This window comes from Xiphophorus couchianus, chromosome 5 (genome assembly GCF_001444195.1).
Source record: "Xiphophorus couchianus chromosome 5, X_couchianus-1.0, whole genome shotgun sequence".
Classification (NCBI taxonomy): Eukaryota; Metazoa; Chordata; class Actinopteri; order Cyprinodontiformes; family Poeciliidae; genus Xiphophorus; species Xiphophorus couchianus.
In genome coordinates this window covers 29,153,213-29,172,016 of record NC_040232.1, presented here as the reverse complement: position 1 = coordinate 29,172,016, position 18,804 = coordinate 29,153,213, and the positions used below count along the sequence as shown (strand labels likewise).

Below are 18,804 nucleotides of genomic sequence, written 5' to 3'. Positions count from 1 at the left end.
ATGCACCCTTTACTGACATTTATTCTGATCTTTTTGACTGATTTGGATAAATAGTAACTCTTTTATGATTTAAAAGAAGTAACCTTGTAAAGTTACAGGACGGTTTAGAAAAGATTGATCTTTTGGACTGTGATTTGGGGGAACGTCCAGCAGAGGGCGCGGCCGATCAGGAAATGAAATCCTTTCTTCTTCGTTTTTAAACGTGACCAAAGTTCTCTATTCAGGCTTTAAATTTTGTAAGAACCCGTGATAATGGCTCAGCACAACAGGTAAGAAGTACTTAATCTTCCCACTACGTACTGTTTGTAAGTGACATTTTACAGGTAACATGGCCATCTGTGTTCCGACTTAAATGTTACACATGTAGTCCAAAAACAGGGACATAAAATTTTGTCAAAATTACATTTATTAAGTTACTCTGCACATTTTAATTATTCTGTAAGTTTTCTGTAGCAACAGCCACCTGTTTATTCTAAATAAATACAGCTATTGTCGCCGTCAAGACTGACTTTTTTTTTTTTTTTTTTTTTAAGTGCCATTGGAAATGATTTCTCTGACAGCAGCGTTCACGCGGATGTCAAGGTAACGTGACGTCGTTTTGCCCTCCTTCATACAATTTAAAATTTATTTTGAGGTCACTAAAATTGGCTGAATTTAAAAAAAGTTTTAGATGATAAATGGAAGTTTATTGACATCCAGTTGTCCCCAGTAGCGGCTGGTGCTAAAAAAACTGAGGGGGGCGCACACAAACAAACAAATGAAAAACAAACAAAACAAATCTTAAAAAATAGCACTATTTGAACATGAATTTTGCCCTCCTTTCCTTCTGCCCTGCAAATTTCTCAATTACATTCAGTCATCTCTGTGACTAGTCTTTTCTCCATTGACAACATGGCCAATGCATTCAGCCTGTCCTGAGTCATTGAGTTTCTCAGAAAAGTCTTGATTCTTTTCAGAGTTGAAAAGCACCTTTCAGCTATGCTAAGTTTCCCCCAAAAACTTAGCTTCATTGCATTGTCTAGGTGGCTGCGGCTGTTTTCCTGCCGTTTGCATTTTTCTGAAAGATGTTTTAAGTCTCTTACCCCAGTTGTTGTCCACATTGCCTCCGTGCCAGAACTTTGAAATAGCAAACACGGAAAGCAGTAAAATGCATTGCTTAATGCAAACGTAACCGTGAATCGACCTAACGAACTGCAGCTGCGCTAATGAGTCAAATCGGGGATTGTCCAATCACACAATGTTTTAAAAACAATTAGCCAGTACTGACGCTCTACCAGTAATGACACAACAGAATGGGTGTGTCCGGGACGCAGAGCGCTGCGCCCTGTGGAAAACCTTAAACAACCAATTAAAAGTCAGCCTCAGATCACCTGCTTGCCAAAAGTTGATGCGCCTACATACACACTCATTAGGACGGCGCCCCGCACATAGGAAGTGTGCACAATGTGAGCAATTAGAATTATGTATTTACTATTTTAATAAATTCTAACATGTCTATTGGACACACAGTATGAATAAATACATTTCTAAGTATTTTGCAGTTCAGAATAGAAATCATTTATTATCTAAACAATTTAAAGGGGGCGGCGCCCAAGCGCCCCCTACTGGCCAGCCGCCACTGGTTGTCCCCTTTTTTATGCAGTGATGTCAGACTATGGTGCTGTGACTCAATTGTTGTAATTGTCAAGTGAATTAATTTAATGATTCAGTTATTGAAAGTTCTTAGTAATTATGATTCAATAGGTGATTGAATTTTGTAAGTTGAAAATGCAGCAAGGGAAAGACCCAGAATGTCATGCACTGATTAATTATATCAGCGATCATTAAAAAAAAAACTACTTCACTCAATACTTTTGAAACCTAAAATCATATCAAGTTCGCTCACTGCAGCACTGTTTAATCCCAATCAGTGAGATGAGGATTTAAAGGTAAATTCTTCAGCCTCATTTGTCCTCGTTTGTTGGTAACTGATGAAAAATAATCTGCTGACGACTGGAATAATTCATCTTTAATTCACACCAGCTGAAACCTCACGTTCATTCTATTAAAAGCTCAGCCTAAAATCAGCGCAACAAGTAGTCCTGGCTAAACATATCCAAGTCAGAATTATAACAGGCAAAACAAGGAGATATTTAACTAAACCCCTACTTCAAAAATAAAGCTCACTACATGTAATTTGGTACCAGAATAAAGAGCTTTACTGCAGCTGCTGCTATCGTTGCAGAATTTGCTAATATATTAAGTCTTCCAGCTGCGTCATCAGGAATAAGCTAGTTTACCCTATCTTCGGTGTTTGAGCTTTTCTATGTTAAACAGGATTATTATGGAAAGAGGCTCCAGAAGACGTCGGACCTGAAGACAGGCGCCTGCGTGGCTCCAGCTCAGCCTCTCCCAGCCTTCATAAGGGAAGCCCTGAAGAAAGTTCACCCCGAAGTCTCTAACAAGTAATTAGGGGAGGAGAATGCTTTTTCATTTTAAAAAATTCTTCTTTTTTTTTTAAATTTTGACATTGAAAAAAGTTTTGAGATTGATGTTTCTGATTCCCCCCGACCAGATACTACGGGTGTGGTCTGGTGGTGCCGGAGTCCTTGGAGGGCTGCAGGATTCTGGACCTGGGCTGTGGGAGTGGAAGGGACTGCTACATGTTAAGTTTGCTAGTTGGGGAAAAAGGTCATGTCACTGGCATTGACATGACTGAGGCCCAGGTACGGAGCGACGGTATTGCGAATGCAGCCATTAAGACAGATCACAACATCTCAGCATGTTGTCAAGTTAAAGAGGAATAATTTCTGGCTTTAAAAATGCCATTCATTGGGACAACTTCACAAAGCAGTTGGGAAAAGTCTGTAGCAAGTTTGAAAAATGACTTGATTTATTTTTAGTGTAAATTATTGAAGAAAAAAAATGCAGAGTAGTTGTTAAACTAAGTCTTGTTTAGGAGTAGAACGTTTTTAAGCATGTTCAGAAGAAGTGTAATTGGCTAACTGTTAACTTTATAAATGTTTAAACACGTTTGACTCTAAAGGAATGTGAAATACAAATGTTCAGAATAAACAGCATATATCCTGAAAACCCAGATATTTTTCTTCTGTCAAAGCTTGAAGTGGCCAGAAAATATATGGATTACCACACGAAGGAGTTTGGCTACAAGGAGCCAAACGTGAGTTTTGTTCAGGGCTATATTGAGGCCTTATCTGCAGCGGGTCTGGGAAAAAACTCGTTTGACATCATCATGTAAGACATGATCCTTACTTCATCAGGTTTTCTTCTTGTTGTTCTTTTATTCTGTTTTTAACGTTGTTGATTTTTGATGTTGCTTAGCTCCAACTGTGTAGTGAACCTCTCCCCAGACAAGAAGCAGGTTCTGGTTGAAGCATACAATGCACTCAAGGTGCGCAGCTTCATGCTTTTACCAGTTATTTATTTATTTATTTATTTTTGATCACTATATATTTGAAGTTAGATTGCTGTTGCAATATTTCCTGAAAACGTGTGTCTCCTCAGGATGGGGGTGAGCTATACTTCAGTGACATCTACTCCAGTGGAAGACTGACGGAGGAAATTAAAAATCACAAAGTGCTGTGGGGTGGGTAACAATCGGTCTTAAAAAGAATCAGAATTTAGTGTCAATTAAATTTTAGGTAAAAGATTTTTCTATTTAAAGCCAAACAAAACATTTTCATCAGTTTGACTAGATGATAGAAATACAGTTCTGTTAAAAAGTTTGAATGTGTGCAAGTTTTCCCAATACTGTCAGCTAATCAGCAGTTCACACACCTTCATAGTTGATTAGTGTCATTAAGGCTTTGCTCCGTAGTTTCTGTTGTCTGTCTCATAAAGGTCGGATCATCTTTGCAGGTGAATGTCTGGGTGGAGCGCTGTGGTGGAAGGATCTGCTGCAGCTGGCTGAGGAGGTGGGCTTCAGTCAGCCACGGCTGGTTACGGCCACCGTCGTCGCCGTTGACAATAAAGAACTGCAGGACGTTCTAGGTTTGATGCAGTTTTCTTAGTTATTGTTTGTTTGTACAACAACCTGTTCTACTTCATGTTATTGACTGTTAAACTAAGGCGAACAGAAATGTTGCGCACTCATATTTAGCTTTTATTTGTACTTGTAAGATGGCCATGACGTTATTAGTTTCACAAGCGGAAAAATAGGTGTATTTCTGCCTGCCAATGGAAACGGGGATGAAAATAAAATGATGTGTTGATGTTGATTGCACTAATTTACCTGGACTGAAACTATTTTTAAAAAATGGATGAACCATGATGGTTTTGGTCTTTGAGCTGGTGTTCAGTTGGTGATCATGTGGTTTAATCTGGTGACTTATTTCAGCTTATGGATCTGCTTTTTACAGTTTTCCGGTCTCCAAGACTTTCAAGATAATTGTGAAACACTATAAACATACTAAAGCAGACATGACCTGATGTTACAGATTTTTTGATCTACAGTATATGTAGCAAGAAAAATGTAATTTGAGATTTTTTTTTTTTTTTTTGCGGCGCTAGTGGCTCGTATTTTTTTCTACAGTAGGCAGACAGGAAGGGGGGTGAGAAGAGGGGGGAAGACATGCGGCAAAGGTCGTCGGGACCAGGAGTCGAACCCGCGACGTCCGCGTCGAGGACTAAGGCCTCCAAGCGTGGGGCGTGCTAACCCCCTGCGCCACCACAGCACGCTCCGTAATTTGAGATTTTTGATTATTTTTTAATACTTTAGTGTAAAATTAACATCTCCTATTTTACATAAAACGTTGGAAAATCTTCATCACCAAGAGCTCTTTTGTTGTGTTTTTACTTTTTTTGCACCTTCTCTGGCTGTACAAAACCACTTCCTTTTTTACATTTCAGTGAACTTAAGTTGTAAGAAACGTTGCACCACAGTGCACTTACATGAGTGAATTTCATTTAACAACTTGTACAATGTTGATTGTTCATGCATGTGTTCATACAGGTGACTTCAAGTTTGTTTCTGCCACGTACCGCCTGTTCAAAGTCCCTAAAGGCAAAACCAAGACCTGCCAGGTCATATATAATGGAGGCATCACTGGGGCAGAGGATAACTTCCAGTTTGACTGTCACTACGCCTTTAAGGTCTGTACACATCCTGCGTTATGACGTTAAAAAAATGCGCCGTGTTTAAATGTCTGTGTTCAATATAGACCAATGAAGTGGTGCAGGTGGACGGAGAAGCAGCTTGCATCCTGAGGCATTCCAGATTTGCAGAAGACTTCACTTTCCAGCCACCAGGGGGCTCCTGTGAGCCTTGTTGTGCCAAGCTTAGGGTCAGTGTCATGCTTTAGTTTTTGCATGAGGACGTCTCCAGTTTATTGTATGTATCCTCATGTCTTTATTGTTGTTTAATTATTGATACAGGCTGACACGGTGGATCCTTTTGACCTGGCCTCTCTGTCGGGCACTCGAGGGGGATGCTGCAGCACCAAATCTGCTGACTGCTGCAAATGATCATAGGACGAGCACTGAGAAATGCAGCAGCATGCTATGTGCTGTGTGATTGTCGTTTTTCAGTAAGACTAAAATCAGACACTTCAGATGAATAAGGTAGTCAAATTTCAAACTGTCCCTGTTCCAAATGTGCCTTTACACAGTTTTCTAAGAGAAGAGAGATGGCTGTGAAATGTCACATATGGATTTCCGTGTTTTTGTGGCTTTCCTGAAATCACTTTCTCAATTAAGGATAATGGAAGAATCAGAAGAAATGAGAGTAAAGATGATCACAAAAGAACTTGCTATCCTTCACAGAGCACCAGTGAAGGTTATTTTTTACCCACGTTAGCAGTTCTTTCTAATCAACAGGCTCTAATACCACAATATCCTTACTTAACCTTCATAAAGTGAAGCTCTAGTTTCTGCAACCACTCAGGTTCTGAGGGGATTTACAGAACTGTACTTGTTGTCATAACGTATACTCTTTGTGTAGGTGAAGAAATATTGTGTGTCTTCAGGATATTTTCTCTTTATTTGTGAACATTTGGTAATTTAAAGTTTTTTTTAAACTACTTGTGTGGTGTTTATAAACAGAATTCCACAGATAATTTTTAAAATGCACGTTTTAGTTTTTGCTGGGCTTTAATGAATTACTAAAATCCTCAAAGCTTTACATTTTTCAGTGAAAAAATTATAGTTTAACTGAAATACTAAAGTTCCAAGTATTTTAACATAAAAAAATACCCTGAAACTTTCAGGTTAAACATCTGCTTTAATTTGATGAAAACTGAATCCTGTAAGTTTCCCTCTCATACAAGATATATTTTTAATACGTAAGAGGCAGACCCACCAACATCTTTTATCTGTAATGACAGTGCAAGTCATTATTTTGTCTTCAGGACCTTCTGACTGTAGCTGAACATTTTTTCCTCTTTAGTCAAGAAACTCCTACTCTTAAGTGTTTTCAGTAAAGTTTGTGTCCACAAAGGTCACAAATGAAAGATTGTATGTTCATTTAATTTAACTGTTTAGCTAAATGTTATTTCACACAAAAGCAAAAGGTTTCTTGACTTTATGGATTCTCATGTATGTTTAAATGTTCTCCATGGTTACACTCATTTACCTTCCTTAGCCATTTCTCTTGTGTTTGCCTTTGACCTTATTTATTAAGGAAGGTTGTGCCTAAAGTCATAGCACACCATGAAATAAAATTTCACTTCAGATTTAGACATGCCTTAAATTGCCTTAAATTACTGTATTCCATTTTAGAATAGTAGATATTATTTAGGCATTGACTTGGCCGTGTGAGTTAGGTCATATCCTGCTGCATAACCCATGTTCACTTGAGTTTAAAGGTGAGAACAGATGAATGGACATTGTCCTCTGGGAAGAGAACAGAATTCATGACTCCAATAATTACAGCACTCAGATCCAGACCATCACTCTGTAGCTATAATATTTTTTTCTGAAATGACGTTTTGGTTTTACCTGTCCCACATCTTCTACAAAGTTCCATTTGTATACAGAATATTTTCCCGAAAGTCTTGAGCTGTTGTTTTTTTGTTTCCTTTTGGAAAAGTGAAATTAATCTGTGGGCTCTTTTTGGTCAGCATCAGTGTTGGATGCCTCCTCCGGATACCATTTTCGCCTAGTCTCTTACTGTGGCTGTAGATACTTTTCAAGGTATCTCTTAAGGCAACACCAAAACCTGTGAAGCGATTGCAGGGCCAGAGGACCGCTTACGAATTGACCATCATTACACTTTTAAGGTTTGCATATCCTGTATCCTGTTTGATAAAGAAGCAAAATGCATGCACTGTCTTCAGGATCTTAAATATGTCTAGACTCAGTAGACCAGTGAAGGTGGATAGAGAACGCATCTTGACCCATTCAAGCTTTGCAGAGAACTTCAGCTTCCTGCCACCGGGTGGCTCCAGTGAGTCTTGTTGTGTCCAACCTAAGGTCAGTGTCATATTTAAATTCCTGCATGAGGAATTCTCCGATTTATTTGTTTGTTTCGAACCACTGGAGGTCAGTATGTGTCTGGGATCAATCCAAAGCGTGTGACACACCCAGGGAGCACCGATGTGCGCACAGTCACAACTACACATGTGTGCACTGGGACGCACGCTGCACTCACTCCCACTCACATACCCACTGAAACATACCCACGCACACATCCACACGCAAGAAGGTCAAGCAGCTGTCTCGAAGTCATAACTAGAGTGTGGAGTCATGCAGGGGAACCTTGAACAGGAAGGAATGTTCTCTTCTCAGCCAATGGAATGCCATCTTATCAGCTCCTATAGTCATTTTGCGCGCATACACATACTTATTTATTACGTAAAATGAGTCCTTAAGAGTCATCCATCAATAATAAATGAGTGTTATATTCCAATAGTCACTGATGTTTGATTGCATTGGAAACACAGTCACTGTCGAGGCTTATAGATGGATCCTAATGTGGTTTGCCCTCTGGACGCCCCCGGACCCCTGAAGTGAACGTGACCCTGGGATCGTTCACACAGGGGTCACGGGGATCATTTGCTGTGTTTGAGTGGTGTGAAAGTGGTGATTTCCTAAACATCCACAGTGCTACTTAGCCGTGCAGCAAGACTGCAAATGTGTGCCAAATACAATGCTGCATAATGATTACGACAAGCTTGGTTATCGTGATTGAGACATGGTTGTATACAGTACATTCTTGTGTGTGTATGTCTGTCCGCGTGTGGACGTTCTACACTTCTGATGTCTTTATTGCTGTTGAATTATTGATGCAGGCTGACATGGAAAATCCCTTAAAACTGGCCTTTCAGTCTGCCAGCCCAAGGCCTCATTTCAGCCACAGGGGGATGCTACAGCACAAAATCTGCTGACTTCTGCAAATGATTGTGCAAAGAGGACTTGGGAACACAGGCCCATCAGCATGCTGTGCATGAGTGATTTTCCAACTGATGCAATGAAACTGCATTGACGCCTACTTATGAATGATCGTCATTTGTTTTGCTCGACACTGCAGGAGGCCTGCAGTACTAATAGATTACAACGAGGCTTGCATTTTTGCATGTCTTTTGAACTGTGCAGAAATATAAACACTTGCTCTATGAGTGAGTTTAGGATTTTTACTCACAGTGCCTGAAAGATGATTGCGTTATCAAAAAAAATCACCAATAAGTGACCTATTGTTGGATGAGTGTGTTTGTCATGACTCACCTTAGTCTCCTCACTTACATAAGGATAGTAATGATGTTGAAACCCCAAACCAGAGGAAAAAAAATGGAAGTGGATGCATATGGGAACTACAAAATAATGTACTTACACTTTGTTTGCTCGTCTTAATCCGTAGGCTTCATACCATTCATACATGGACTTAGCTTGTTCTAATGAATGCTGTAATAACCCTTACAAAATGATTTTAATAGGCAATTGTAATGGAATATAATATTTATCCCTAATTGAGAAATTCCCAAAAGCTAAGTTCATGTAAGCAGCAAAAAAAGTAATAGAAATATATCAAATTTTTTTTTGTTTATCAAATACTTTAAAAGGACACTGAAAAAAAAACTTGATGCACATTTTAGAGTAGAATTGTTCTCACACACTAACTTTTATATATTATTCAAATTTTTTTGGTACGCTCCTGTTTTAATGATACTCTTCTGCAAGTGGCTTGTGAAAATAATTTGCTTTTTAATTTCTAACTGAATTATAGTTTTGCTTTACCTTAGGTACACTTACAGAAACTTTTGTTGTTGTTGCTAGAAACAGTCTGATGCTGACCCATGTGGCTTATTTTTTTATTAAATCAGCCAGGAGTCGTGCCCTCGAGTGCAGGGTGCATAAAGAAGCCTGCTTTGACTTCTCTCTGCCTCCAAAGATGAGCTGCACTTGTTCCGGAATCTGATTCGCCAAGGAGGCTGCGGACGCCCCGCCCCCCGGCTCGGCCGCCGCCCCCGATTGGTCCTTCCCGTCGCCCGTCTTGGGGACATAGCGAGAGGCACGAGTTGGCCTGTAAGCCTGCGCTGGCTGCTTCTCAGTGTCGGACACGTAGTGGGAAAGAGCAGGTCCCGATGCACAAGTCACGGCAGCCCTGGGCGGAGATGAAGGCGGACTCCGACTGGCTCTGATTTTTCAAAGCCCTTTTCATTCAGGAGCTTGCTTGCCCAGACGGTCATCGATATGGCAGATCCATTATCCCCGGGACCCAACATTGCAAAAATGGCGTCACTTAGCCGGGTCCGAGCTTTGGCGATGATTTTCTTAACTGTCACTGGCTGCTGTGTCACCCCGACAAGTGGCAAGGAGGGCTCCGAGGAGACCGTCATCATCGGGCTCCGGCTGGAGGACACGGACGACATTTCCTTCATGGATAAAGGCTACCTGCGGGTGAGCGAGCGGTCTCGGGTGAAACTGAGGGTCTACGGGCAGAACATCAACAACGAGACCTGGTCCAAGATTGCCTTCACGGAACACGAGCGGAGCCGGGCGGTGGGGGGCTTTGACAGCTCCTCGGGGGATAACCAGAGCCGGGAGGACTCGTCCGGCTCGCATCCCTGCGGAATTAGGACTTCGGATATAATTATATTACCCAACATCATATTGAGTCGGAAAACATCCGGAGTAGTCGAGATTGAGGTCAAACCCCTGCGGAAGACCGAGAGGAGTAAAGCGTACTACCTTTGCATCGCCACCTCCACGTCGGCGGTGGCCGGGTTGCACGACCCGTGGACGGAGAACACCTGGATCTACCACGACGGGGACGACACCAAAGTGATAGTGGTGGAGGAGAAAAAGTTCCTGCTGCCTTTCTGGCTCCAGGTCATCTTCATCTCCATGCTGCTGTGCCTGTCCGGCATGTTCAGCGGCTTGAACCTGGGGCTCATGGCTCTGGATCCCATGGAGCTCCAGATCGTCCAGAACTGCGGCACGGAGAGGGAGAAGAACTACGCCAAGAAGATCGAGCCGGTCCGGAGCCAGGGGAACTACCTGCTCTGCTCGCTCCTGCTCGGGAACGTGTTGGTGAACACCACGCTGACCATCCTCCTGGACGACATCGCCGGCTCCGGGCTCATCGCGGTGGTCATGTCCACCATCGGGATCGTTATCTTTGGTGAAATCGTGCCGCAGGCCATCTGCTCCAGACACGGCCTGGCCGTGGGGGCAAACACCATCTTCCTCACCAAGTTCTTCATGCTGCTCACCTTCCCCGCGTCCTACCCGGTGAGCAAGCTGCTGGATTACCTGCTCGGACAGGAGATCGGCACCGTGTACAACAGGGAGAAGCTGCTGGAGATGCTGCGCGTCACGGACCCCTACAACGACCTGGTGAAGGAGGAGCTGAACATCATCCAGGGCGCGCTTGAGCTCCGGACTAAAACCGTGGAGGACGTCATGACGCCGCTGAGAGATTGCTTCATGATGCCGGGGGACACGATCCTGGACTTCAACACCATGGCCGAGATCATGAGGAGCGGCTACACGCGCATCCCGGTGTTCGAGGGCGAGAGGTCCAATATAGTGGATCTGCTGTTTGTCAAGGACCTGGCCTTCGTTGACCCGGATGATTGCACGCCGCTCAAAACCATCACAAAGTTTTACAGCCACTCGCTGCATTTTGTGTTTAATGACACCAAGCTGGATGCGATGCTGGAGGAGTTTAAAAAAGGTGAGAAAAGCACGATTTGTTTGTTGTCTCTGTATGGAAAGCCAAAAGTGACACAATCCAATACATTATTATTTTTTTTTTTAGTTAAGTTATCTTTTATGTATGACTTACAATAATTAATTGGGAAATAGTTTTAAATATTAATTGTGTCAAAGTCAGGGTAGTTACAAAGCTATTAATCCACTGCTTTTCATCCACAATGTATGTCTGATCACATTCCTGTAATATATATTTTCAACCATTTTGATCATCTTCACTCATGTTTATTCACTTTCAGAATAAACATTAATACTAATTCTTAGTATTCATTTCTTCATTCTTATATTTTTATTCATATTTCTGATCGCTTCATTTTGTAATATACTTGCTTTTCACTTTTCTTTTTGTGTTTGCCTCTGGACCTCTCCTTTAGCGAAACAATACTTGTCAGAAATAGTTAGTTGTATGCTCTGTAGATATGTAGAATACACAGCTGTCTAACATTCAAGATGTCTAATTGTAACAAGGTACGCAATGTTTGAGATGTGATAGCCTAAGCATGAATCATTCAAATTGGTGCTATCAGAAGATATTCCACAGTTGTTTATTGTCATTGTAATTTTGATTCCTAGACTTAAGGAAAAAATGTAGAATAAACATGCCAAGTTCTGCAGTACTTACTGTAGTTTTGGTCTGAAAAATTATACCTGCCAAAGGTTTTTCTCTGTAAAGGCTGACTCGAGTCTAACAAATAGATGTGAACTGGTTAGTTGGTTAGTTAGGCTATCTGCTCAGGTGGCCTGTAGTCAGCAGTTTTAACAGATGAACGGATGGTAGCCAATCGTATGGCACTACTTTTGCTTTCAAACCATAACTGTCCCTGTTTTCTGAAACGCTAAACTGTAATTGAGGGAAAAATATAGGAACTTTATTTCAATGGTGCCCCCAAGATGGGGTAGTTAAGCAAGCCCTTTATACGATTCGGTTATGTTTTTCAAGTGTGTTCTTGTCTTTACGCAATTAAATAGTTAGCATAAGACTGAATTCAGTGGATCCAACATACATCACGGTATTGAAATCAAACCTGCAAAGCAATAAAAAGAAGAACACGTGCTCTGCTGAAACACTTGTTTGCAAATCTGCATAAAATTAAGCATGAACTGTCTGGAGGTTTGCTGGCAGATTAAAAAAAATAAATACATGATTTATTTTTTTATTAAATAAATATTTGCATTTAAAATGTAAATATAACATAAACTGAATAAAGAGATAAAACAATTATAAATACGTAGTTACAGGTAAGTAGCTTTTTCATTGATTGAATTGTGGCACTTTTGGTTCTCCGTAGAGCCGTATTGTCTGCACATGTGAAATGTTTCAGGACTCTCACATCTTCACTCATTTTTAAACTGGTGTTTCACCTGTCTGCCCTTCCTCTTGAGTCAGGTAAGGTATTGAGATGAGTTGTGTCATAATTTATGAACCAACGCTGACCTTTCATTCTGCTCTGGATGCCTTTGTTGCAGCTGCAGGCCAGGTTGTTTCAAATGACCTCAAATAGTCTAAACCTGACTTTCAGGAGCAGAGTGAGGAGAACGTATTTCTGCCCTCCTTTTGACAAGATATTCCTTGCAGTGAAAGCAAAGGAAACAAAACAAAAAAAATCACAGGAGCACCACGTTGGGTTTGTTTCAGCCACATCTTTAGCCGCTAGCTTCCTGTAAACGGGGAAGCAGGAGGTGCCCTTATCACTCTCCATCACTTCCACTCAGCGTTAATGTTCACACTCTCCCACTCTCCTCCAGCTTTCCACAGCTTCTTACCTTGCCTCTGAAGCTTCCCCTGCCTGCCCCCCCCCCCTCTCTGATTTCTAAAGCAGTGGGACATGTGGGAATGGTGCAACGTCGGTGCCGGGGTTATCAGGTGAGGGCATCTCGTTCGAGAACCTGCTTAAATCCGTCTCTGCCTCTCTCGTGCTCGCATCCGAGCGATGGTGGCGATAACAGCTTTTGTCCAGCGCTGGAATGTGGTTGAGTGGATAATGAATAACAGCCTCTAACACCTCTGAGCCCCCGAGTGTTTGTCCGCGCATGTCGTTTGACAAAGATGCTTACCTCACCTGTGGTTTATTTGGCAGAGGGGGCGGTTTGATTTCCACCCTCACTCCGTGGGTTGTGTCTGACTAAAACAACTGCTGCTGGATTTAATGCAAGTTCCTCCTAAAAATACAGAGCTGCCGGAGGGCCAGCGAGGCGCGGCCGTCTGCAGCTCATTTACCAATACTCTAAATGTTGGAAAAAGCTGATTGGTAGCCTCGCATGCTCATTAGAATAATCACTTTACTTTTAAGAGGATTAATTAGGAGGTAAAACAGAACAAATCATTCAGCTCCATTACCAGAAATTAGGTGAAGTTCTCCATGCCAAATTAGCATTACGTAACGTACTATTTGTTTTCATCACAGTTGACTGGTTGCAGACAGGCAATGTTATTGAGAGGAAACAAACGTCCGTCTTTCGGGGTTATTTTATTAGTATTGTTGCCGCCATGTAAAGTGGAAAAGTATTGATACCTTTTAAGCTTTATCGCACTTGGTCACATTTTCTGTTTTTGAAGCTTTCATTTTTGGGAATAGAACGATTTTATTTCCATCGTTCAGAGTGATGTCAGCCCACCAGAGAACTGTCGTCGTTTTTGACATCTTTTATTTATATCAACTTTGAATACTGGTCAACTCACAGAAGGACTGATTGAAATGAAAGCCAGTTTTTAAAGATGTTTTATGGATTTTTTAAAGGAAACAAAGACTAATTTTGTATTAAAAAATTAATTTTTAAGCCATATTACCCAGACCTACTGCCAGCTTTGCACATCTATGACGGGTGTTTTTTCCCCATTTGTTATTTTTGGATATTTAAAATGTCTGCAACCTGTGGCTCCAGAGCCACATTCGGCTCGTTACACCCCTCCACGGTGACTCTTACCAAACCAAAAATTAAATGTTTTTGATTTTGGACGCTATCGGAAGTGATCATTTTAGGAGTTTTTCCATAAGTTCAATGCAAAACCTGCATAGTGCATCTACAACACTTTTAGAAGCTTCAAACTAGGCTCACCTCATTCTACAAATTTTTTCTCTCTTCTCTTGTAACAGAGGATTCATGTTGTTCTAAAATCTGAAAATAGAAAGACATTTTAGTTTAATTTTATTGAACTAATCATAATATGTTCTCATAATACGACATCTTATGTTGTATTTAGATAATCTACTGACAATAGTTGTCTTGTCATCAGATGAGAGCTGCTTCTCCTCCAGAGTCACTATGGATCTCTCTGTTTGATGCTCTCCTTGCCCAGTCTGTCTGTTTAGATGGACATCCATGTCCTGGTAGGTTTACAGCTGTACCGTACTGTTTCCATTGTCAGATGATAGATTGAACATCATCCAGTGATGGGGATGTTGCTTGGGATGTTGTTTTGTGATGTAACCTTTTCTACATCTTTATCGTTGATAAAGATGTAGTTCTTGGCTGTGGTTCTTGGCTTTTACGGTGATGGGTCTTCACTAATAGTCACTAAATAACTTTCAAAGCTGCTTTCTGGACTGTAGCTCTAAGATCAACACCTAGGGAGGCAGAACGACTTTACAATCTTTTGGGAAGGAATGGGTCACTCTGAGGCGCTCAGTGAATGCCAGTGTGGTTCCAGGATAGATGCAACCATGCCTTCTAAATCAACTAGTAGTGATATTTGAAGTGAAAGGGCACGTAAAATAATCAAACGGGGTTAGTTGATGGTGAGGCACATAATAGCTATTTTCAGTAGCTACAGACCTGATTAGCAAGAAAAGAGAGCATGAAATGAAATGTGCTTTTAGTGGTCAACAGCTGTGCCCAAGCCCTGCACCACCAAGTGCAGTGTAAAAAGCATGAGTTGGAAGCATGCTGCCACTTGTCTTTGTGGTGGCATGTGGAGCTGCGTTCTCTGACATGTTCTTCTCCTTTTTGCAATCCAGTGGACGACTGTGTGTTTGCCAGGAACCAGGAGAACGACACCGGGCTGACTGTATTCTTCAAGCACAGCCTTTGGTGCAGAGTGGATTATGGAGCAGAGGCTGTTGTTCAATGGTTGGGTTCAGCCCTTATGAATTCATTGGACGGAACACTTAATGCTTCCACAAAAGACAATTTTTGGGCAATTTTCTGCTCCCAGTCTTTAGGAACTGTTTAGAGATGGCTTCTTCTTTTTCCAACATGACTATTTTACCAGTGCATAAATCAGGGCCCTTATAGACATCAAGGACTCAGACATAAGAACATGACTGTCCTGCACCAAGTCCAGATCACAACCCTGACGCAGGAGCACCGCTTGAACATCAGTGTCTGACCTCAAATGAGAATTTGAAAAAAAAAAGGTCAAAAAGTCCCACAAACACAGTCTCAAATTTTGTTTAAAGCCTTCCTAGAGGAGTTCAAGTTCTTGGTGTGATGCAATGTGGGCCAATACCATAATTAATCATTTGTTTTAACAAAGGATTAGCATTAAATTTCATTTTTTACACACATCAGTGTGTAAAAAGCAAGTGGTTCAAAACTTTTATAGCGATTTTCCAGTCTTTGTATACACAACTGTGGCATGGAGACTATAACACCAATCATCAGGCAATGTTGATTTAAACACAGTTGCCGAGCAACAATCAGTTTATGTGTATCTACCCGAACAGATGGTTAACTAGCTGACATCGGCTTGTTATATTCGTGTTACAGTACGAAGAACAGATACACTAATCTGTGTAATAAGATCTAAAACTAAAATACTAAATTTAATTGATTTTCTTTCTGTAGATTAAGTAAAAATCATCATCATTTTGTTTTTACACTTGCTGGAATATTGTTCTGCTATTAATTAAAGCAGTTATGTAATAGTGTCTGTTTTCTAGAGAGAAAATTTGTCTTACCACAATAATCTCATGTCCAGTTTTATGTGTGGTAAACGTTTTAGGAAAGGACCAGCTTTAAATCAGATCTGTTTCTTACAAGCAACCTTCCCTTTTCTGTTGATGAATTTATGGCAAATTTGAAGAATAACACAATTTGACCGCAAAAAAAAAATCTTTTTTTTTTTTTAATGAAAGAAGGTGATGATAAACTACAGCATGATATGTCTTTCATGTGTTTTGTCAGATCTTTTGTATCCAGTTTCTGAAAGATGGTACATTCAGGTTAATACTCATCTTTAGATTAGATTAGATAAGCTTTATTGTCCCCATGGGGAAATTTGCGTTGCTCTCCTCTGTTCACCTTGCTTATCTTTGAAGCTTACAAATATCTTATGCTATCTGTTTACAAGAACTGGATAGATAGTGATTGCAGTCCACATTCCTTTTTGATGTGTTTAATCTAGCATTTTTATTGACGTACGTTTAAAAAAAACTAACATTTTGGTGAAGTTACAGTCGACCACGAAATAATCCAGGACCAGTCTCCAGGGACTACTCATTGTTTATGCTAATCCTAAAACGAGGAAAGCTGTGCTTTGAAGCCAGTTACTGACCTGTCCAACTTGACTGATGCTAAATGTTAATTGTACAATTCACAGCAAGACTATTGAGTTTTACAAAATGGTTTTTTATGCTTTTAGTTTTTGGATACAGAAACTTCCAGGAATACAGAGGCTCAAAAATTAATATAAAAAACTCTCCCTGGTCATGTTCTTAATTAGAAACTCTTCTCTCTGAGTTTGTGCTTTTGACCGAGACAGTGCCTTGTAAAAGATTTCCTTTACCTTAAAGTTTTTCACATTTTGCCATTTTAGAACTGCAAATGTTTATGCTCTGTTAGAATTGTAAACCCAGCATAAAGTACTGCATGAGTGGGAAGGGGAAGCAACAAGAGATAGCTTTTCAAAGTTTTTTTTTCCCAAAATAAAATCAGAAAAGTGTCCAGCTTCAGTATTTTTTACAACTATGCTGTGTTGTAATTATAGCTGCTCGTCGTTTGGGGTTTGTCTCTACCAGCTTTCCATGTTTTGGAGATTGTAGTTGTTTTTTTTCTTAGTTCTTCTTAGCAAAACAGCTTCTACTCAGTCAGATTGAATGGAGAGTGTCTGTGAACATCAGTTTTCAAATCTTGCCAAAAATTCACAGTTGGATTTAGATCTGGACTTTTACTGGGCCATTTTATCACACAAATATCCTAAAATCTAAACCACTTATACGTTAAGGTGAACTTAGACCCAAGTCTGAAGCATCTTGGAGTGTGAAAAAGTTCACTTGACCACAGCACCTTCGAACACATTGTCCGCTACTTGGCAAACTGTAATGCAGACCTCTACTGGTCTTCTGTTAAGGATGGTTTTCTTCTCGTCACTCCTTCGTACGGACCAGGTTTGGAAAGTGCATGATGGGTAATTGTCCTGTGAACAGAATCTCTCACCCGAGCAGAGCAGAATGTCTGCAGGTTTTTCAGCAAGTCAAATTTAAGACCGAAGAACTATAAACATTGGGGACTGTTGAGGGATGTTGAGGGATTCTTCTGTATTGCATTCATAGCAAAAACGGTGAAATTTCCTGGGGTCTGTTTGAGGCTTTTGGCAGCAGCTTTGTGCTTCTCACACAGCATAAGGCTCTCTACAGCCTTTACCCCCATAGTACCAAGATTTTTTTTTTCTTTCACAGAATGTGTCAAGCATCAGAGGTACAAAGAAATGAAGCGGTGATGAAAATGAACACGGTACCGCAGACTGCCTATAAATTTTCCCTTACACATGATTGACACAAAAGAACTTGCTAGCTAGTTAGCAAGTGCCTATTAGCAGAGATCCATTAAGAAAAAAAAAGTTGACATGCATGACTAAGTGTTGCTAGGAAAAAATGTAAGACCTAATATATTTAAGGCTAACTTACAAGTTTTAAAATGAATTGAGAACATTATAAGGCATTCATTTTAGATACAAGAATTTAATACCTTAAAGACGCGCAGACACTCTGGCTGAGGATCACAACGCGTCCCTTGACTGCTTCTCTAAAAAATGCTCTCTCTGACAGGCCTGTCAATTAATCTGACAGGCCGGTCAATTAATGTAATGTCTACACCTACTTATTAGGTGTAGACATTACTCTACACGCAGTTGGACTCTACTTACTAATTAGGTCAATATGAAGCTTATTGGTTGCGTTGTTTTCTTTTGGTATTGTCAGAGAAAAAGGGTCTGGATGCTAATTGACCCTTTCAGAGTTTGACGTGTTAAAAGTTTGAGGACTTTTTTGACATCTTGACATTTCTGCATCACTTGGTGTTCAACCATCACGATCCTAATACAATACACTCGGGTTTCTAGTTGTAATGTGGGAAACAAACAAAGAAACAAAAAAAAACTGGTGTAAATATTTTTTTCCTCCACACTAGTTTTTGTCAACCTGCTGTGCATCGCATCAGTGGAAGAAAGCAGCACCAGGTCCGTGTCCACGTCATATTTGCAACACACGTACAGTAAACCAGTCGGTTTAGCTTTAGTGGCTGAATCAGTGTGTTCCTGCGGCTGGCGGCACACCAGAGGGAATTTGCCTTCGCTTCGCCTCCCTCTGGGGAAGTCATAAGCAACTGTTGAAGGGAGGGCGGCAGGGTCAGAGTTTCCAGTCAATCTGGCTCTGTTCACAGTGCACTCTCACTTCAAAGTGCTTTGTGTTATAAGTCACTGTTAATTAATTTGTTGCC

General features: G+C 40.8%; 2 protein-coding genes across 3 annotated transcripts in view; both read left to right on the top strand.

Moving 5' to 3' along the window:
• Positions 1-155: 155 nt before the first annotated feature.
• as3mt (arsenite methyltransferase) lies at positions 156-6,685 on the top strand. The gene is made up of 11 exons (XM_028019273.1): positions 156-269; positions 534-582; positions 2,317-2,444; positions 2,555-2,705; positions 3,098-3,234; positions 3,322-3,391; positions 3,505-3,586; positions 3,859-3,990; positions 4,952-5,091; positions 5,160-5,282; positions 5,374-6,685. The coding sequence occupies exons 1-11, from the start codon at positions 253-255 to the stop codon at positions 5,461-5,463; spliced, it is 1,119 nt and encodes a 372-aa protein (XP_027875074.1). The 5' UTR covers positions 156-252; the 3' UTR covers positions 5,464-6,685.
• A 2,478-nt stretch (positions 6,686-9,163) lies between these two features.
• cnnm2b (cyclin and CBS domain divalent metal cation transport mediator 2b) overlaps positions 9,164-18,804 on the top strand; it is a 55,062-nt gene continuing 45,421 nt past the window's right edge. Inside the window, exon 1 of one of the 2 annotated variants that reach the window (XM_028019266.1) lies at positions 9,164-11,110. In XM_028019266.1, the coding sequence (XP_027875067.1) occupies positions 9,625-11,110 (1,486 nt within the window). In that variant the 5' untranslated portion in view covers positions 9,164-9,624. The remainder of the gene's footprint in view (positions 11,111-18,804) is intronic. The other variant, XM_028019267.1, reaches the window with a different exon arrangement.